This window comes from Solea senegalensis, unplaced genomic scaffold, assembly GCF_019176455.1.
Source record: "Solea senegalensis isolate Sse05_10M unplaced genomic scaffold, IFAPA_SoseM_1 scf7180000013365, whole genome shotgun sequence".
Lineage (NCBI taxonomy): Eukaryota > Metazoa > Chordata > Actinopteri > Pleuronectiformes > Soleidae > Solea > Solea senegalensis.
Genome location: NW_025320810.1, coordinates 22,437 through 44,377, shown reverse-complemented (window position 1 = coordinate 44,377; position 21,941 = coordinate 22,437). Strand labels below are relative to the sequence as shown.

Sequence of the window (21,941 nt, the reverse complement as noted above, 5' to 3'; positions counted from 1 at the left end):
AAAAGAAGACGTTATCAAGTTAGTAAACGTCATCACGTTTCAGACACAGTCTCTTGAGATCCAATCAGAATGTCGTGTAGTGTGAGGGGGTGTGTCGTTGAGTGTGAGGGGGTGTGTCGTTGAGTGTGAGGGGGTGTTTCGTTGAGTAAAGGGGTGTTTCGTTGAGTGGAGGGGTGTGTCGTTGAATGGTCTGCGGGTCTGCAGCTGGACCTACTTGAAAAAAAGACCTTTTTCATTAATTTGAAAATGTATAAAAGTTAAAACTGCAATAAAACCGTTAAAAAAACAAGCAATTAATTCATATAAAAAATACATTAAAGATATAGTTTAGTGTGTCTCTGTATGTGTGTGTCTGTATCTGTGTGTGTCTTTTTGTGTGTCTCTGTATGTGTGCATGCATGTCTGTCTGTGTGTGTCTATGTGTATGTGTGTGTGTGTACTTGAATGTGTATCTTAGTGAGTTCCAAACGCTGCACAAACTTGTCTTTGAGGGGACATGATGGGTGTGTGTTCTTGTTTGAGTATCTTTGTGAGGACCAAAACGCTTATACACCAAGGAAGTGAGGACTTTGTGGGAAAGTTAGAACATTTTGCCTGGTCCTCACAATCTGACACCTTTTTCAGGGTAAATACCTGGTTTTAGGGTGTGTATCAGATAGTCACGGCTGACTGGGTTGTTGGCGCCCCCTGCTGCTGAGACACGGAGGCTCACACTCAGTGAAAACAAAATGGAGACAGGAGGACGAACAGCCATTTAGCCACTGAACAAAAGACTGTCGTAATGAACTCTACGTGAGTTGAAGTCAACGACACCCTATCAGAATATTTTGGCTCTTTATTTCAACCGTTAGTGGAATTTTTAGTCAAATTTAATCTGAAGTTTAGAAACCACTCACTCTCTCACACAAACCCCATATAGAAAACCAGAGATTTTAACATCACTCACAGGAGTTGTTGATCCACTGCTGCCTCCATCACTAAGTTCAAATGTCTGATTTTTTCTCTTAAGTGTTTGAAATCCTTTATTCAGATTGACCTCAGTGACACAAAGTGACCACACGAGGCAGCAGAGGACCAGCTGTGTCCCCGCAGCTAAAATCACTGACTTCCTCTGTGAGGTTTGGTGTGGAAGAGCGAGTGGTTTACAAACTTCACTTTCCTGTTGGAAAAGTCCATTTCACAGTGAGATAAGGGTCATATGTGCATATCTACACATTAGAGTGTGCTTTTAAATCAACATTTCATTTCATTTCATTTGATTTCATTAAGGAATCAACCATGATAAATGAAAATAAGCCAAACATGAATTTTATTTAAAAAGTTACATTCACTCAGATAGTCTACATCACGACTATTCAATTACAAAGTGACACATTTAAAACCAGCGTGAGGACAGAGCTTCTCAACTTCTTGAAAAAGCCACTCAACCTTGGTAGGAAGTATTGAACAAAGGTTAAACATGTTTGTCTTGTGGTCTTTAGAATATATCTTATTCATATTTATATAGCACATATGTAAGTTCTCTGACATTTATGTTTATCATTCAACATTTTAATGTATAGACTTAGAATTGGCTGTATTATAAAAACATTATAAGGTGTTATGGAATATTTTTGATAAATGAAAGTGAAAAGAATTTGGTGTTAAATGTTGTGAATGCTCCTCAGTGTACCCCTGCATTTATACCAATGAATACCTGAGGTGAGCTTTAACATCACATTATAAACAGTGAGACCTCGTCCACCACTGAAGCTGTTGTCTCTTCATGTCGTACAGAGAACACAGAGACACTGAGGAACCATGACAGACCCGGAACCCAGGATAAACCGGTTCAGTGAATGTGGTCCTGAAGGTGTGGAGGTGGATCAGTGAGTCAGAGGAGACACTGTAGAAGGACAGAGTCCCAGCAGGACAGTCCACATACACTGATACTCTGTGAGAGACAGAGGACATGATGGGTTTTTGTGTCCCACAGTGAAGGACAGAGTAACCATGAACATCAGAGCAGATCAGACTCCAGGACTGATCATTACGTCCAAACACACAGTCAGAACTGTTGACTTTCCTCTTGATTCCTCTGTAACTCAGTGATATATAAACAGTTCCCCTCCACTCGACCTCCCAGTAACAGCGACCAGTCAGACCAGGTCTACACAGCAGCTGAGACCAGAACTCAAATCTGTCTGGATGACCAGGATACCACTGATCTTCTGTCACACAGGTCACTTTCCTGTTGTCGTCAGACAGTTTGAGGTTTCTGTGCATTGTGTTTGTGTCCAGTTCCAGTTCACATGAATCTGATGAAGACAACGAGACACAGCTGCAGTTTATTGATGATCAGCTGATATGTTGTTATTTCCTGTAAATCCATACTTACACTTCCTGAGACCAGGTTTTAACCTCTGCTCTCCAGCATGGTCCATCCTGGAGGAAGAAACAGTCTGAATGAGTTTCTGTCCAACATGAGTCCAAACTGTTGTCTTAATGACGCACTCTGGTGGACACAATGATGAACTACAAGGACAGGTGTGGTTCAAAGAGAAGACGGTGGCTGTTTCTCAATACTCAAGTATGCAAGTATGTACTTGCTTACTTGGGAAGTATATACTTGAGAAGTACACTGGGAGTACATACGGGAGTACACAAGTATGATTCTGTAAGCTCCAAGTAACATGCAGGATGTTAATGACTGAAATGCAGAGGAAAAAACACTGGTGGACTTCAGTGTTCACTCACAACAACTTAAATATTAGCATTTGTTGGTTCTTTAAGAAAGTTCATATTTTTATCACCAATACAGACAAGCTGAAAAGATTCACCCAGAAATATCATCAAACAATCATTTATCTCCACAGTTCATTTATTGTATATTTATCTAAACTGTATGTATTTGTCAAGTAACAGACGGGTCTATCAACCCCTTGTCACAACCGAACAAGGACTTGAACCCAATAGCACGACTCAGAGACAACTTCCAAAAATACTCTAATTTATTGGACAAAGTAACAAATAAAAATCACTCTCAAAGGGAGGAAAAGTATCAACAGAAAATCACTCTATCGAGGAATCACTAGATAAGCAAAAGGCCAAAGTAACAAATTATAATCACTCACTGGGAGGAGACAAAAGGTCTAGGCAAGGTGCCAAATCAAAATCACTCTTCACGAGGAAAAAACTCTGATGGCTCAAAAAGGGACAAAACAAAGTAGCAACTAAGAAAAGCAAAAACCTTACAAACAATTGACGTGGCATGGATTGGCGTGGGTTCTCTGGCATGACAGACAAGACGAACTGACGCAGGGCAGAGGGAAGCACAGGCTATATGTAACTCAAAGTAAATGGGGAACAGGTGGAAACAATCAGGGCGGGGAAGATAATCAGACTGGCGGGAAAACTACAGGGGAAGGGCAAGTTATCTGAAACGAGAGGAAAGAGAGATGTCAAAATAAAACAGGAAGTCACAAAACAAATAGAAGGCAAAACTAAACATAACTTAACACAACTTTCTGGATATGACAGTACCCCCCCCTCTAGGGACGGCACCTGACGGCCCAGATAACTGAGGGTGGCGTCTGTAAAAGTCTGTGATGAGGTCAGGATCCACAATAAAGCTAGCAGGAACCCATGATCGTTCCTCTGGACCGTAGCCCTCCCAATCCACCAGGAACTGCCTGCCCCGGCCCCTGTTGCGCACAGCCAGCAGAGCCTTGACTGAGTAGACAGGGCCGCCGTCGACCATCTGGGGAGGTGGAGGGGGTGCGGCTGCGGGCACCATGAGGCTTTCCTTAACCGGTTTCACCCGGCTGACGTGGAAGGTGGGGTGGACTCTCATGGACCGGGGCAAACGCAGACGGACAGCGGAAGGGCCGATGACCTTGGACACTGGGAAAGGCCCCACGAACCGTGGAGCCAACTTCCTGGAGGCGACTTGGAGAGGCAAATCCCGCGTAGAGAGCCAGACCTTCTGGCCAGGCTTGTATACAGGCGCAGGTAGGCGCCTCCGATCAGCAGCCCTCTTCATGCGGTCCACACTGCGTAGGAGTGCCTTACGGGCGGCTGCCCAGATGCGGTGGCATCGCCGGACCATGGCATGGGCCGACGGGACGATGATCTCCTTTTCTGTCTCGGAGAAGACAGGGGGCTGGTAGCCGAAGACGCACTGGAATGGAGACATGCCAGTTGCCGAGGTGAGAAGAGAGTTGTGGGCATATTCCACCCACACCAGCTTCTTGCTCCAGGAAGCCGGATTCTGCGACACCAGGCATCGAAGACAGGTCTCTAACTCCTGGTTGAGACGTTCCGTCTGGCCGTTGGCTTCTGGGTGATAACCAGAGGTGAGGCTGACGGTGGCCCCGATGAGCTTGCAGAACTCTTTCCAGAACCTGGATATGAACTGGGGCCCCCGGTCTGAAACAATGTCTTTGGGAAAACCATGAATACGAAATACTTGAGTCATCATAATCTCTGCCGTTCTTTTGGCAGATGGAAGCTTGGGTAATGCTATGAAATGAGTCATTTTAGAAAACCTGTCTACCACTGTGAGCACAGTGGTGTTTCCTTCAGAGACCGGGAGCCCCGTGACGAAGTCGAGTGAGATCTCAGCCCATGGACGAGTGGGAACAGGGAGTGGCTGCAGCAACCCCATCTGCGCTCTGGAGGAGGTCTTGTTGCGGGCACAGATGGAACACGCCTCCACATACTCCCGAACCTCCCTCTCCATGGAGGGCCACCAAAACCTCTGGGAAATGACGTACATGGTCCTCTTAACTCCTGGATGGCAGGTGAGCAGTCCGGTGTGAGCCCAATGGATCACCTGTGGACGCATAACAACAGGGACAAACAAGCGATTCTCCGGACAACCACTAGGTGTCGGATTCTCACCATTAGCCTGCTTCACCTGAGATTCTATCTGCCAACTCACCGCTCCTACCACACGGTTCAGTGGTAGGATGGGCTCCGGTTCCTTGGCAGTAGGCTCGGGGTCAAACAGACGGGACAAGGCATCGGGCTTGGTGTTCTGGGACCCCGGCCTATAAGACAAAACAAAGTTAAATCTGTTAAAAAAAAATGTCCATCTGGCTTGGCGAGAGTTCAGTCTCTTTGCTTTGCGAATATATTCCAGATTCTTATGATCTGTCCATACAATGAATGGGTGCTGTGCGCCCTCTAACCAATGTCTCCACTCTTCCAAAGCTTTTTTCACTGCTAATAACTCACGGTTCCCAACATCGTAGTTTCTCTCTGCCGGCGAGAGTTTATGAGACAGGAAGGCGCAGGGATGAAGCTTGTTGTCCTTCTCAGAGTGCTGGGAGAGTACTGCCCCCACTCCATTATTGGAGGCATCCACCTCCACCACAAACTGCCGGCTGGGATCAGGAACTGTGAGAATGGGGGCAGTAGTGAATCGCACTTTGAGCTGCTGGAAGGCCTCCTCAGCTTGAGGGGACCACAAAAAGGGAGACTGAGGAGAGGTAAGTGCATGTAGAGGTGCAGCTGTGGCACTGAAGTTTCGGATAAACCTCCTGTAAAAGTTAGCAAATCCTAAGAATTGTTGAACCTTTTTGCGGCTATCAGGTGTTGGCCACTGAGCCACAGCGCTAACTTTAGCCGGATCCATTTGCACCTTTCCAGGGGCTATGATAAAGCCAAGGAAAGATACAGTGTCGGCATGGAATTCGCTCTTTTCTGTCTTGACATATAATTGGTTCTCCAGCAGTCGCTGGAGAACCTGCCGTACATGATGCACATGAGAGTCTAGATCTGGGGAGAAGATCAATATGTCATCTAAATACACGAACACAAAGTGGTTCAGGAAGTCTCTCAGTACATCGTTGATCATTGCTTGGAAGACAGCAGGAGCATTGGTCAACCCAAACGGCATGACTAGGTACTCGTAATGACCACTAGGAGTGTTAAAGCCTGTTTTCCATTCATCCCCCTCTCTGATCCTAACCAGATGATAGGCGTTTCTGAGGTCTAATTTAGTGAAAACCTTAGCTTGCTGAAGCTGATCAAAAGCTGATGACATTAGTGGCAGAGGGTACCGATTCTTAACAGTTATGTCATTAAGTGGTGCATAGTCTATACATGGTCGGAGTGTCCCATCTTTCTTTCCCACAAAAAAGAACCCTGCCCCCGCTGGAGATGAAGAGGGGCGGATAAGACCAGCCTTTAACGAGGACTCAATATACTCGGTCATAGCCTTCTTTTCGGGGCCAGAGATGGAATATAGTCTACCCTTAGGAATAGGGGACCCCGGGATCAAATCAATGGGGCAATCATAAGGCCTGTGGGGAGGAAGGGAGGTTGCCTTCTTTTTACTAAATACCTCACTCAACTCGTGGTAACATCTTGGGACTGAAGTCAGGTCAGGAGTTTCAGAGTCTGTGACATGAACAGAGGCAATGTTATCACTAGTTTTCACATTATGACAAGACTTTAAACACTTGGTTTTACATTCTTCTGCCCAGTTCAAGACCCTCCCAGTACTCCAGTCAATGTGCGGGTTATGTTTCTTCAGCCAGGGAAAACCCAAAATGAGAGGATACTGGGCAGAGTTATATAAATGAAATTGCATAAGTTCATAGTGGTTATCAATGATAACTGTGAGCAGTTCAGTCTTGTGCGTCACTCGAAAAATCAGACTGCCATCGAGAGCGCTGGCCTCTATAGGCTGAGATAATTGTTCTGTTTTTAGCTTGAGTCTCATGGCAAAATCCCAGTCCATGAGACTTTCATCAGCCCCCGAGTCAATGAGAGTCTCCAAACTAAGTGTGGTGTTGTGATGCCTCACCTTAGTCTGGGTTAAAGCTCGAGGAGGGAATTCCGTGGAGGAGAAACGTCTCCCCAGTACCCCCCTGTCGACTGGTGAGCCTGTGCCTTTTGCCGGACACGCTGCTAGCAGATGCCCTTGCTGTCCGCAATAGAAGCACCTGCCTTCCTGCAGGCGACGACGGCGCTCCTCTGTGGACAGTTTGGTTCGCCCCAACTGCATGGGCTCCTCCACCTCCTCGGATGGCCTCTCCCTCCGGGTAATGGGTGATGGAGCACGTGAGGAGCTCCGCCAACTGGGTGTAGTGACAGCAGCGCGACCCTGATGACGACCAGCTGCAGAGGCCATTCGGCTTCGTTGTAGCTCCTGTAAGCGGTTGTCTGTTCTTATGGCCAGAGTCATTACTGAGTCTAGATCAGAAGGCAAATCTAGGGGCACTAACAAGTCTTGAATTTGATCTGAAAGTCCCTTGAGAAAAACATCATACAGGGCCGTGGTATTCCATCCGCTATCCGTGGCTAGGGTGCGAAAGCGGATAGCATAGTCACAAACAGAGTCTCTATTTTGTTTGATGTTGCTCAACTCACGTGCTTTCTCTCGGTCGGATGAGAGGGGATCGAAAGCCTTCCGCAGAGCCTGTTTAAACTCCTTGAGGGATCCGCAGATCATTGAATCCCGAGACCATTCAGCCGTAGCCCATGCCCTCGCCCTCCCGGTGAGGTGGGAGATCATGAATGCCACCTTCGATCGTTCCGTAGGAAAGGCTGAGGGCAAGTGTTCATAATGCATATCACAGTCCACAATAAACGCCCGACATCCTCCTGACTCACCAGAAAACTTTTCTGGGGGGGAAAGGCGAAGAGTCGTGGCATGGGGAGCTGAGATCAATGAAGCTCTGGTATCCGCCGGAGATGGTGTGGTCATGGTGTCTGAGGGAGAGGGATCCCTTGTGAGATGAGCAAGGACTTGATGTACTTGGTTTGCCAGGAGGTTAACTTGGGCTGTCATAGAGGCTTTGAACTCCTCCTGACTTTTAGCCATCCCCTTCACGCCACTGTGCAGAGAGGCCATGTGCTCCTCCTGCTGAGTCAGGCGGGTGTTCTGGGAGCGAACGGCCGCTGTCAGTTGTTCTGAGTCGGCTGGGTTCATGCTGGTCAGTTCGTAATGTCACAACCGAACAAGGACTTGAACCCAATAGCACGACTCAGAGACAACTTCCAAAAATACTCTAATTTATTGGACAAAGTAACAAATAAAAATCACTCTCAAAGGGAGGAAAAGTATCAACAGAAAATCACTCTATCGAGGAATCACTAGATAAGTGTGGCGACACGAGGGTTATTACTATGCTATACACCAAATACCGACAACGCCACCTTGGGTTCTGGCCAAGGACCAGTAGTAAAGGTCGACTAGTACCTTCAGAACAAAAAGACACTCAGGTTCGTTTACTCAGGGAGGGAATGAGACGGAGTTCAATGATCATACTAACAATTTATTATTAAAACAATCATGAGATTGGCACTGTAACAAAACAAGAAAAGAGAGCCCAAATAAAAAGGGGATGTAGTCTGAGGCTTACCGGCTGGAGGAGGGGTTTGGTAGGGGAAGTGACATCCAAAAGAAAAAGGAGGACACCCCACACACACACACACAGCAAAAGGTGACGTGTAAACAAAGAAAATCTTAAAAAGGGATCACACAGCACACAGGACCACCACCACCCAGGAGAACCACCACCACCACCGTCGGCCTTCAGCGCTAAGGGGAGAGGAAAACACAATTAAACGGGCTCAAATTTAAGGAACCAAATGTAAATGATCAATTGATAAACTGAAAAATGTTAAATTATAGTAATAAATCAACCAAACACAAGAAACAAAAGAGTCTCTGGCCAGAGATAAACTCAACAATTAACCAGTTTGACAGTTTTAACTCAAATGAATCATATTAACATAAGTTCAACCATTAAACAAAGCGTAAATAAATAAACAATTCAACCAAACCTTGCCGGATTACACTTAAAACACACACACACACACACACACACAGTTCACAATCTTATAGCGAGTGACTGAGAGTTCGGGCAGACTCGTAGCATCCAGTACGAGTTACAGTCACACATACACGCACACACAATGCAATCACACGTAGCAACGGTAAACAGGTTGACCACAGGCGGCCGACCGGATCGGAACCAGGCCGTCGGAGCAACAGTCACAGAGCAACAGGACAGCGGCAGAACAGCGGCGAAGCAGCGGCGAAACAGCGGCGAAGCAGCGGCGAAGCAGCGGCCAAATAGCCGTAGTTAATCAGCTGTGTTTACACCTGGCGTTGGCATTGGCGCTAGCGTTAGCTTTAGCGCTAGCCTTAGCGTTACAGTTACAGTTATAAGTCCGGGTGCATTAGCATCCCGTCCAAAGAGGGAGAGGGGTGAAGAGATCAGTCGTGGCAGGGAAGACAGCCACCATGCAGCACACAACCAGCAGACTGTTAGAGGGAGAGGAGCGGAAGAGGAGCTTAGCCCCTGGCTACAGCAGCAAACAACATAAGCCTGTCATCACTCACCAATGCTCTGGTTGCAGCAATAAACACCGCCCACGAACGATCGGCTCGACCGCGGTGAAGACGCCGGATCTATCAGGGAATGACGGTTTTAATTGAATGAAACACGGGCGAATATACACAAAACAGCAGGGCCATCTGTGCTTACCTGTGCTCGGATGCTAGCGGCACATACAACGACCCGGGAGCGAGAGATCAGGAGGAGGGACACAGCCTACTTTTCTTCCCTCGGTAAGCGCAGTGATTGGCTAATGAGGCAGAGCGGCCGGAGTGCAGTCAAACCAACTAAATCAGTGGGGCCTCATACCACTACATAAGCAAAAGGCCAAAGTAACAAATTATAATCACTCACTGGGAGGAGACAAAAGGTCTAGGCAAGGTGCCAAATCAAAATCACTCTTCACGAGGAAAAAACTCTGATGGCTCAAAAAGGGACAAAACAAAGTAGCAACTAAGAAAAGCAAAAACCTTACAAACAATTGACGTGGCATGGATTGGCGTGGGTTCTCTGGCATGACAGACAAGACGAACTGACGCAGGGCAGAGGGAAGCACAGGCTATATGTAACTCAAAGTAAATGGGGAACAGGTGGAAACAATCAGGGCGGGGAAGATAATCAGACTGGCGGGAAAACTACAGGGGAAGGGCAAGTTATCTGAAACGAGAGGAAAGAGAGATGTCAAAATAAAACAGGAAGTCACAAAACAAATAGAAGGCAAAACTAAACATAACTTAACACAACTTTCTGGATATGACACCCCTTCCCTCTCCTGCAACAGCACGGCACCTGCTCCAACCAGACTGGCATCGACTTCCAGCTTGAATGTTCATCCAAGCGCGGCGCAGCCAGTACGGGAGCAGCACAGAGAAGAGTCTTCACATTGTCGAATGCAATCTGACATTGAGAAGACCACACAAATTTAGCCTTGCCCTTTAACAAATTTGTCAAACAACTGTTGAGAAATTCTTACAGAACGCTCGATAGTCACCTACAAGACCCAGGAATCGCATCAACTCCTTCTTGGTAGTGGGCGCGGGGTACTGCATGACAGCATCAACTTTAGCCTCTATTGGACAAACCTGTCCCTGGCCAACCACCCGACCTTGGTGCGTCACCGTCATTTTAGCGAACTCACACTTCGCAAGATTTATTGTCAAGTGCGCCTCTGCCAGGCGACCAAACAGAGCACTGTGAGCAATGTGATCATTCCACGTATTACTAAAAATAACAACATCATCAAGATAAACAGCACACCCCTCAAGACCGGATACCACCATATTCATAAGGCGTTGAAATGTTGCAGGCACATTACGCAGGCCAAAACTCATTACTGTATATTCGTACAGTCCGAAAGGTGTTACAAATGCAGAAAACACTAGGACCTAAGGATACAGAATCGACCATGAGTACAGGACTAACATTTTCTCTCTGGGCCATAGAATCAACTACATCACAAGTTCCACGATCATAGTATGGTTTAAGCAAATTAACATGGCACAACTGAGACTTCTTTCTCCGGTTTGGAGTGGCAATCAAATAGTTATGTTCTGATATGTGCTTTTCGACAGTGTACAGGCCTGTGAATTTAGCTTGAAACAGCGAGGCTACAAGCGGCGTAAGAGCTTAAACTTGGTCACCAGGACTAAACTGGCGGCTCTCAGACCTGCGGTCATACAGTTTCTTCATATTAGTCTGTGTACCCTCCCAAGTTTTTCCGTGCCATTTCAACCGCCATGAACAGTCGAAAACCATTTACATATTCCACCAGATTCTTGGGCGGTTCTCTGTCAGTCAAGTCATCTTGGAGGATAGCTAAAGGACCACGCACCATATGTCCAAAAACTAAGTCATTTGGGCTAAACCCCGTGCTTACCTGCACCACTTCCCTTGCCAGGGAACAACATAAGCCAGGGTAGTCCCTCCTCCCAGTCTCTCCCCATCTCCATACAATAAGAACGCAACATTGATTTTAATGTCTGATGGAATCGTTCAAGTGCCCCCTGGCTCTGCGCATCGTACGCTGACGCCCTTTTATGCTTCACATGCAACTGCTTCAGGATTTCCTTGAACAAATGAGATATGAAATTAGAACCTTGAGAACTTTGAATGACTCGTGGAATGCCAAAAACTGAAATGAACTGGGTCAAAACCTTGACAATGGATTTAACGGAGATAGAACACAGAGGATATGCAGCGGGATATCTCGTCATTTGGCACATAACTGTCAACAAATATACACAGCCAGACTTGGATGGGGGTAAGGGCCCCATACAGTCTATTAGCTGACAAACAACTGGGATCGGAGAAAGAGGAGCAGGCCTAATAACCTGACTAGGCTTCCCAGTGAGCTGACATGTATGGCACGTCTTAACATATTTAGAGACGTCATGCTTCAATCAAGGCCAAAAGAAATAGTACAGGACACAGTCATATGTTTTTCGTACACTTAAGTGTCTACAACCATCATGCGCTGTTTCCAAAACCACCTCGCGTAAATTACTTGGCACAACAACTTGGTAAATCGCTTCACCAACAAACTCACCATCACAAGGCACCCACTTTCTTACCAGAAAGTTTTCCTTAAGGAAGTAACCATGAGCAACGTCTCTTACTTTTCCCGTCGACAAAACCTCATTCCACAAAGAAGACAGGGAAGAATTAGCCCTTTGGCTTTTAACCCATTCCTCCCTTGAAACAGAAGGAAGAACAGGAAAAGAGACTACAGGCTCTGCAGGACACATACCGTCAGAAAACCCCCAAACAGTCGGGTCTAACACATTAACTTTACCCCTCTGGGCGCGTGTAACAGCACAGACTGGAAAAACCTCTGGATAACTCCCACCATTATCTTGCTTCTTCGCTGCAATTGGCTTAGAAATAACCACTGGAGGCAGCGGCACGTCAGCCCACACCGTGCTACCAGCCAAGTCGGTACCCAAAATCATAGCAACCTCGTCTATTGGCAATGTGGAATGCACCCCGAGACTGGTACAACGCCCTGTACCAGGTCACTCTCCAACACCATATTATGGCATGGCGCGGGAATCAAGTCTAACTCCATACTGCGCATTAGAACAAAATCCCCCGTTTCAGTCACCGGTGAAAAGGGTAGCGCAGATTCAACAATAAACTTTAATGGATACACGCTCTTCACCACCCACCAAGGACACAAGCATTGATAATAAATGGCTCAAAACCAGAACCACTGGAGCTGCTTGACCCTACACTTACAGGCCTCTGGTCTGAAACAGTAGAACACAATATAGTTGGAGCATGCAAGGATGAGTGCTGCTCAAAATTTCCCCGCGACTTCAACAGCTGACACTGTCCTTTCCAATGACCCACACCCTGGCAGTAATTACAAACCCTGGCCCCATCAGCTCCTGTATAGGAGGACGTACCAGTATGCGATGGACCAGATTTCGGAAACTTGTTACCAGCGCGAGAATTGCCACCGTTATCTCCACTTTTCCATTCATCTCCAGAACATGCATCTACAAAACTACCTTTATGCGTCAACACAAAATCGTCGGCCAACTCAGCCACTTTAAAGGAGACATATTATACCCTATTTCTGGCCGCAGTCTGATGCGAAGTGGCGCGAACACACGAACACACGTTTGCTGACTTTATCCGGCACATTAGCTTCATATATAAAATCCTCTGAGGCTGGAAGTTTGTGTAAAACACTGTGCTCCACTGTGCAGCCACCAACAGCACACTTGTCCCTCCTTGTTGACATAATACCGCTCTTCCTCCCTAACCTGCACTCTCACATTTTATTTTATAGGGACAAGGTGGAGCTAAGGTGGAGCTCTCGAGGTAAACTTACTGGTGGGGTGGTAATATTCGCGGTGAAATGCGCATGCTGCCGTCATTATGCGCAGGGAATTCAACATTGCTTGTTTTATCAGAATCAGAATCAGCTTTATTGGCCAAGTATGTAACACATACAAGGAATTCGACTCCGGTTTTTCAAACACACGCTGTACATGAAACATAGACATCAACATAACTTAACATACATTTGACAAGAGTGAATAAAAAAGGTGACCAGAGGTCCGGTTTATTTTTAAATATATATATATATATATAAACGATAAAGTGCAGATAGTGAATAGATAAATAAACAAATAAACTGGTCAAGTGTTCAGTAATGTGACGGCCTGGGGGAAGAAACTGTTCTTGTGTCTAGCAGTTTTGGTGTACAGTGTTCTGTAACGCCTGCCAGAGGGAAGAAGATCAAACAGGTTATTTCCGGGATGTGATGGATCTGCAGAGATACTACCTGCCCGTTTCTTGACTCTGGATGTGTTCAAGTCCTGGATGGTGGGCAGTTTGACACCAATGATTCTCTCTGCAGTCCTGATGGTGCGATTCAGTCTGTTTCTGTCCTGTTTGGTGGCTGATGCAAACCAAACGATGATGGAGGTGCAGAGAACAGACTGGACTATTGCTGTGTAGAACTGGATCAGCAGCTCCTGGGGCAGGTTGTACTTCCTGAGCTGTCGCAGGAAGTAAAGCCTCTGCTGGGCCTTTTTGACTATGGAGTCAATGTTTGGTGCCCACTTTAGGTCATGGGAGATGGTGGATCCTAGAAACCTGAAGGTTTCCACAGCAGACACAGTGTTATTGAGGATGGTGAGGGGGGGCAGAGCAGGGGAGTTACTCCTGAAGTCCACTGTCATCTCCACAGTTTTGAGCATGTTCAGCTCCAGGTTGTTCTGACCACACCAGAGGACCAGTTGTTCCACCTCCCGTCTGCATGCAGACTCGTCACCGTCCCGGATGAGGCCGATGACTGTTGTGTCGTCTGCAAACTTCAGGAGTTTGACAGATGGGTCACTCGAGGTGCAGTCGTTAGTATAGAGGGAGAAGAGCAGTGGGGAGAGCACACATCCCTGGGGGGCGCCAGTGCTGATTGTCCGGGTGCTGGAAGTGATTTTCCCCAGTCTCACCTGCTGGCTCCTATCTGTGAGGAAGTTTGTAATCCACTGACAGGTGGGGGCTGAGACAGAGAGCTGGGTGAGTTTGGAGTGCAGGATGTCCGGGATGATGGTGTTGAACGCCGAGCTGAAGTCCACAAACAGGATCCTAGCATATGTCCCTGGGGAGTCGAGGTGATGCAGGATGTAATGCAGACCCATATTGATGGCATCATCCACTGACCTGTTTGCCCGATATGCAAACTGCAGGGGGTCCAGCAGGGGGCCTGTGATGTCCTTCAGGTGGCACAACACCAGTCTCTCAAAGGCCTTCATGACCACAGACGTCAGGGCCACGGGCCTGTAGTCATTTAGACCTGAGATTGCTGGTTTCTTGGGGACCGGGATTATTGTAGAGTGTTTGAAGCAGGAGGGGACTTCACACAGCTCCAGTGATCTGTTGAAGATCTGGGTAAAGATGGGGGCCAGCTGGTCGGCACAGACCTTCAGACAGGAGGGTGACACGCCGTCTGGGCCTGGAGCTTTTCTGGACTTCTGTTTCCTGAAGAGCTGACACACATCTTCTTCACAGATCCTGAGTGATGGTGGGGGGTCAGGAGGGAGGGGTGATGGTGGTGCAGGGGGAGATGAGGGTTGTTTGATGTTGGATCGGGTGATGGGTGTGAATGTTGGCTTCTCAAACCTGCAGTAGAAGACATTCAGGTCGTCAGCCAGTTCACGGTTCGCTGCTATGTGGGGGGATGGTCTCCTGTAGTTGGTGAGCTCTTGTAGACCTCTCCACACTGACGCAGGCTTGTTAGCTGAGAACCTGTTTTTCAGCTTCTCAGTGTAACACCTCTTTGCCACTTTGATCTCCTTTGTCAGTGAGTTCCTGGTAGTATTGTACAGGACTCTGTCCCCACTTCTGTAGGCCTCCTCCTTGGCCTGACGAAGCAGCCTTAGTTTAGCAGTGAACCAAGGTTTATTGTTGTATGTGCAGAAGGTTTTGGTTGGCACACACATGTCCTCACAAAACCTGGTGTAGCATGTCACAGTGTCAGTGAGTTCATCCAGATCTGTAGCAGCAGCCACAAAAACACTCCAATCTGTGCAGTCAAAGCAGGCCTGTAACTCCAACTTTGACTCTGTGGTCCATCTCTTCACAGTCTTCACTACAGGCTTAGCAGATTTGAATTTCTGCCTGTAGTTTGGGAGAAGATGGATCATGCAGTGATCAGAGAGCCCCAAGGCTGCACGGGGGACAGAGCGATATGCATCCTTTAAGATGGTGTAGCAATGGTCCAGAGTGTTTTTGTCCCTAGTGGGACACTTAACATGTTGTTTGTATTTTGGCAGTTCACGGCTGAGGTTTGCTCTGTTAAAGTCCCCAAGAACAATGAGCAGGGAATCTGGATGTTTCCTCTCCATGTCCGTTATCTGGTCAGCCAAGTGTTGTAAAGCCTCAGTAACACACGCCTGAGGTGGGATGTAAACACCAACCAGAATAAACGAGGAGAACTCCCGCGGTGAATAAAACGGCTTGCAGTTTATGAAAAAAGACTCCAAGTGAGGGCTGCATGATTTGCGCAACACTGTGACATCTGTACACCAACCTTCGTTAATATAGAAGCAGATTCCACCTCCCTTCCTCTTCCCCGAGAGCTCCGTTACGCGGTCCGCACGGAGAAGTTGAAAGTCTGGAAGATGTAATCCGGTGTCCGGGATGTATTCACTGAGCCAGGTTTCAGTAAAACACAGGGCAGCAGATCTGTGAAGGTCCGAGTTTCTACTGTTGAGAAGCAGCAGTTCCTCCATTTTATTGTTCAGGGAGCGGACATTCGCCAGATGTATAGACGGGAGCGCTGTCCGAAAACCCCGCTGCCCCGTCTGCGTCTCCTGAACATCCTACAGAGAGCTGCTGCTCCTCCAACTAAAAGTTCCGTGAAAACACCAGAATTGCTGGGAAACGGCGAAAAAGTGTGACCATTTGAATGCTCAGACTGTAAAAGTTCCTCTCGAGTGTATTGGATGATGGAGGGACAACTTAGAACGCGACAAATAAACAAAAACAAACAAAGTACTGCGGAGCGAAGCACCGAGGCAGCCGTCCATGGCGCCATCTTTATCGCCTATACTTACACTGAGGGGACCACAAAAAAGGGCTGAGTATTCATTTTCTACACTTTGGCGACTGGTAGGGTCTCCAGAGTCCCAAATATAAGTATTAAAATGATTAAAAAGTTGATTTGGCATAATATATCCCCTTTAAGCGCAGTGGAGGGCTTCTGCTCATTAATATACGTTGCAACACGTTGAGGAATTGCATTTTAAATTGTTCCAAGACAATCAACTCAAAAAGTCAAACGAATCCACCCCTGCAGAAGAACACCAATGGTTAAAATAAGACAGCAAATCACGGACAAACTCTACATTTGTTTGCTTGTCCCCCTTGACCAAACTTCGAAACTTTTGGCGATATGCCTCAGGAACCAACTCATACGCTTTTACCACAGCCAATTTTACTGTAGCATAGTCCAAACTGTCAGAATCACATAACAACGAATATGCATCTTGAGCCCTTTCCGTAAGAACGAACTGCAGCATCCGTACCCTATCTGAATCTGGCCATTCTTTAGCATCTGCTACCCGTTCAAATAAAATACTTGAATGAAATACTTTATGGGTAACTTTCACCTCACACTTATTTGATTGGTTAACACGTTGCATTCTGTTAAGTACCTCTAAACTGCTATGGCTTCAATTGAAGAGTTTGTGAAGGCACCTACAGAGGAGTTTGTAAAAAGCTGTAAGAAGGAGCAGTTAATACAGATCGCTGCCCACTATGGCTTTAGTATTGATGGTAAGAAAAATAAGGGGGAGATTTTAGCTGTGGTTTTGTCTTCATTGTATGAAGAAGGGGTTTTGGTTAAAGGAGAGTTGGGCCCAGACTTTGTAGTATCAGCGCCACGGCCAATTGGTATGTCTGCGGCCGGGTTGACATTCGAGCAGCAGAAAGAGTTGTTGGAGATACAGTTACAAGTAGACATGGAGAAGTGTTGAGCCGCATTTTGTAATAACGGTGCATTTTGTAATAAACGTCCAAAATGTAATAACTTTTTCATTTCATTTTGTAATAAAGCCGCATTTTGTAATAAACTGCCACATTTTGTAATAAACTGCCCCAACGCATTTTGTAATACAAAATGCACTTGCAACTTTTTTATTCTCTAGGAAATGTAATAACATGTTGCATTATGTAATAATACCTATTATTGTTGTTTGTTAAACAATGAATTTATACAAGAGTGACTTTTTGTTGTTTTTTATGCAATTTCCCTTAGAGCTATGTAGCCCAATAAATCTATGTATGACAGAACACGTTTTGAATTATATAGGCCAATAACTTGTGGCCAAATTCAAAGCTCTACATGGTCTGTCACTCAGCCAGGGAGGGGAGGGCGGGCTGTAATCTGATTGGCTGCTGCATCAGTTCTACAAAGATCATGCACTGCTTGCATGCTTAATTGAGACAGCCAACAGAGTTCAACATGATGCCAGGTATGAAAAAACTGTGTCAAATATTATCTGTGTAATTGAATATATGGAAGTATAAAGACATCTCCTTTAACCAAAACCCCTTCTTCATACAATGAAGACAAAACCACAGCTAAAATCTCCCCCTTATTTTTCTTACCATCAATACTAAAGCCATAGTGGGCAGCGATCTGTATTAACTGCTCCTTCTTACAGCTTTTTACAAACTCCTCTGTAGGTGCCTTCACAAACTCTTCAACTGAAGCCATAGCAGTTTAGAGGTACTTAACAGAATGCAACGTGTTAACCAATCAAATAAGTTTGAGGGGAAAGTTACCCATAAAGTATTTCCCCCAAACTGTCTAACCCAAGCTTGCTAAAACTCAACCCTAGTCTTCATGTGGGGACTGCTGCGGGTACTTATGACACTGAATACCATAGCGCGGATAAGGCTACCCGTAATAGGCAACCTCTCCGGGACCAAAGCTGTGCTCCCGAGACAACCGCTCTCAACCCCGTTTGCCCACAACACTACAGACGAGTGCCAAAGGGGAAACGCCATACAGCCTAACGGGGGAAAACTCACACACCAAGTATCCAGTCAGTAACACATACCTTCTGTTCAGCACCCTGAAATCTGACCCTAGGCCAAAAACAACACTTCCACAAAAACTACTAAAACACAAGGTGTATCTCCCAAAAAAACTAGAACAGCTTGTAAACCAAACACCAAATCAGCAAACTAAATGAGATTTAACCAAACAAACACCACACATTTGTCACACCCTGGCTCTTGAGACATGACAAATATGAGAAATACACATCTTGAAAGAATAACAAAGAGTAATTTATTGAACAAAAATGAAATAATGTGAAGACCAACTAAATACTGTTAATATAGAGTGTGAATATCAATGTAATCAGTAGTGTAAGGTGTACATGAGGGGTAATGTGTGTGTATGTTGTATACAAAACAATATAACATGAGGCCACGCTGCAGATCTCGCCCCACTGGCAGCGTGCCTGCAAAGGAAAAAACAACAAATTAAAACAAAGCAAACAACAACTCAGGACAACTCAAACCATTCCAAACAGAAGCAGCAGAAAGGGCCGAATGGGCAACAGGTCCTTGATTATATAGGCCTGGGAGCACCGACCAAGGGGTTCCCAGTTGACACCAATTAAACCCCCAGGCACAAAACAAACACCAGACACTTGGTGACACCAGGGGTCGCCACAATATGTAACTGGTATGTAACGTGATATTAAATGTAAAATTACAGTCACCTACTATCAAAGTGCACAAGAGTCTAAAAAGTGTGGAGCAACATTTTTTCTATCAGGAACAACTTGATTGTAGCTGTTAGATGTTTTTATCTAGTTTTTATGTTTATTGTCAAACAAGAACAATCAGGCAGATGATCCGCTGTGGCGCTCCCTAGAGAACAGTGAGGACTCTTCAGTCCATCACACAGCAGCTTCACTCCTGAATCCTGCAGCCTGTTGTTACACAGGTCCACGTGTCTCAGACTAGAGGACACAGAGCTGAGGACTGAGGACAGAGCGTCACAGCTTCTCTCTGAGAGGTTACAGCCACTCAGTCTGAGGTAGAAAACAGTGACAAACAAAAGGTTAAACATGTTTGTCTTGTGCTCTTTAGAATATGTCTTATTAATATTTATATACTGATCCACGTACAGAGCTTCGTTGGAGGCTTTGACCACCGGCAGCAGCTTCAGAAGAACCTCTTCTGAAGCAGAGTATTTCTTCAGGTCAAACTCTTCCAGATATTTTCCTGATGACAGTAAGATGAAGACCAGAGCTGACCACTGAGCAGGAGACAGTGTCTCTGTGGACAGGCGCCCTGATGTGAGGGACTCTTGGATCTCCTCCACAAGAGAACGATGGTTCAGTTCATTCAGACAATGGAACAGGTTGATGCTTCTCTCTGCTGACAGATTCTCACCAATCTTCTTCTTGATGTACTCAACTGTTTTCTGATTGGTCTGTGAACCACTTCCTGTTTGTGTCAGTAGACCTCTTAAGAGCTTCTGATTGGTCTCCAGTGAAAGACCCAGGAAGAAGCTGAGGAACAAGTCCAGGTGTCCATTTGGACTCAGTAAGGCCTCGTCCACAGCACTCTGGTGCAGATGATTCAGTTCAGGTTTGTTTGTTTGTATGGAGCGCTGGCGTTTTTTTCTAAATGGTCTGGACCACTGGCTCGTTGTTGGTTCTTCTGACAACAGATTTGTTCCAGAGGTGATGGAGGTCAGATGAACATGAAGAGCAGCCAGAAACTCCTGAACACTCAGATGGACAAAGCAGAAGACCTTGTCCTGGTACAGGCCCCTCTCCTCTTTAAAGATCTAGATTTTTATTTTATCTTTATTTTTAGCTTATTTTATTCTATTCTATATTTTATGGTGTTCGGTACCTGGGGTGTTTCTCTTTCCAGTCTCCTGTAAAGGGTGACTCTAATCTTAACAGTGCTGTGTGTTGATGTTGGAGCTGTTAATTTCCCCGAGGGAACCTCCCAAAGGGATCAATAAAGTCGTCTGTCTGTCTGTCTGTCAGCTCTGTCTGCTCTTTCTGTAGTGCTCTTTTTCATCTTTAAAAACATTTATATACTGTGTATATATACGTTTACTGTTCACTTTTAAAAAATGTTGTATGCTTGTTATGCGCCAATGACACCAGAACAAATTCCTTGTATGTGCAAATCGTACTTGGCAATAAAGCTCTTCTGATTCTGATTCTGATTCTGTCTGATTAACACATTTAAGACTTCTACATCTTCAGTCAGATCACTTTACCCAAACCCAAGCATGTGAGCCAGGAATGTTCCACAATTATTCAACATTTCTTATTTTTACATGGGTCCAGATCTGAGATTAAATGGGGACGGGTCTGTTTGGGACTAGGGTCGAGAATGTCTTGGGTCTGCATGGGTCTGGGTCTGAATTCTCAAATATTAGGTGTCTCTGGTGCTACATGGTGGATCATTTGAGTTGTTGACCTGTGAAGACCTCCACCCTCCATCATCTGACCTCTGTTCTCGTTTGAAGTTCAAAAGTTCATCCATGGACCGGTCACTCTTCATGGACACACAGCTGGGTCCAGGTCCAGGTCCGGCAGAGTCTGGTTCCTGTTGATGGATCCTCCTACAAACACATGATGTGTAAATAAAACACTGAGCTGTGACATGGAGACGAGTCACATGATCCATGAGATCCTCATCTCACCTCTGACCCTCATGTTCCTCACACAGAGTGGTTTTAGAGGGCGGAGCTTCCTCTTCACTGTCCTTGATCTGATTCATAGCAGAGCGCCACCTGCTGGGAGAATAAAACTCGCTCATTACAAGTTCTGCTAACATGGGTGGACCACATTGACCTAATGTGGGCCGGTCAGCAAGAAGACTTTTTTTAACTACAGAATTGGCCGACATGACCCTCATTGGTTGACTGAACAATCGGCACAGCCCATTGGTTTATGCTAATAATGGACTGTCAGTCACTCAGTTACTGGTTCATTTCAAAGAGCCGTTAAAAAGATTTGACTCGTTCGTGAACGTCACAGCTCGACTCACAACTCACTCAAGACGCTGTTTGCATCACACTTTACAGCCCTTCACTGCAGGTGAGTCCACTGGTTTAACAGAAGAGCCCGCCCTCTGGTGGTCAGGTAAGAAGCTGCCCAATAGATAGATACATATGTATGTGAAAATTTGGACTTTGAAGAGATGTCGTTAATTGTGACGATTGAGAATAAATATTATAATAGAATAATTATAACTTTAGTTTCTTAAATCTTATCATAATATGACCTCGTCCTCTGGATCCTTTTGTTTCACCTACAATGGCTGTAATCCGTTTTCACCGGAAACATAAAATGATCAGTCACTATCTGATCTGAGAGTCCAGCAGAACTTCTCTTTCACCAAAAGCACAAATGTCCTCTAAACCAGTGATTTCCAAACATTTTAGTCGCTGAACAACAGAGTCAGTGACGTGAGATTCATGAAGCTTCACAGTAAAAACATCACGTCGACAAAAAGTTACAACTTTTTCATTTTCAGTGCATTTCTTTTTCACATGTGTGATGAGATGAGTTTAGCTCCGTTACCCTCTGATGGTGAGAAATA

The 21,941-nt window shown here is 45.8% G+C and overlaps 1 protein-coding gene and 1 long non-coding RNA gene across 2 annotated transcripts; both read right to left on the bottom strand.

The window, feature by feature from the left end:
• Positions 1 to 1,648: 1,648 nt before the first annotated feature.
• Positions 1,649 to 2,598, bottom strand: LOC122760293 (neoverrucotoxin subunit beta-like). Its single transcript, XM_044015376.1, has 2 exons — positions 2,378 to 2,598; positions 1,649 to 2,297 (listed from the first exon to the last, which is right to left on the bottom strand). The coding sequence occupies exons 1-2, from the start codon at positions 2,421 to 2,423 to the stop codon at positions 1,720 to 1,722; spliced, it is 624 nt and encodes a 207-aa protein (XP_043871311.1). The 5' UTR covers positions 2,424 to 2,598; the 3' UTR covers positions 1,649 to 1,719.
• An 18,119-nt stretch (positions 2,599 to 20,717) lies between these two features.
• Positions 20,718 to 21,512, bottom strand: LOC122760292. The gene is made up of 3 exons (XR_006358365.1): positions 21,394 to 21,512; positions 21,040 to 21,132; positions 20,718 to 20,958 (listed from the first exon to the last, which is right to left on the bottom strand). It is a non-coding gene; the product is annotated as an uncharacterized LOC122760292 (long non-coding RNA).
• Positions 21,513 to 21,941: the final 429 nt, after the last annotated feature.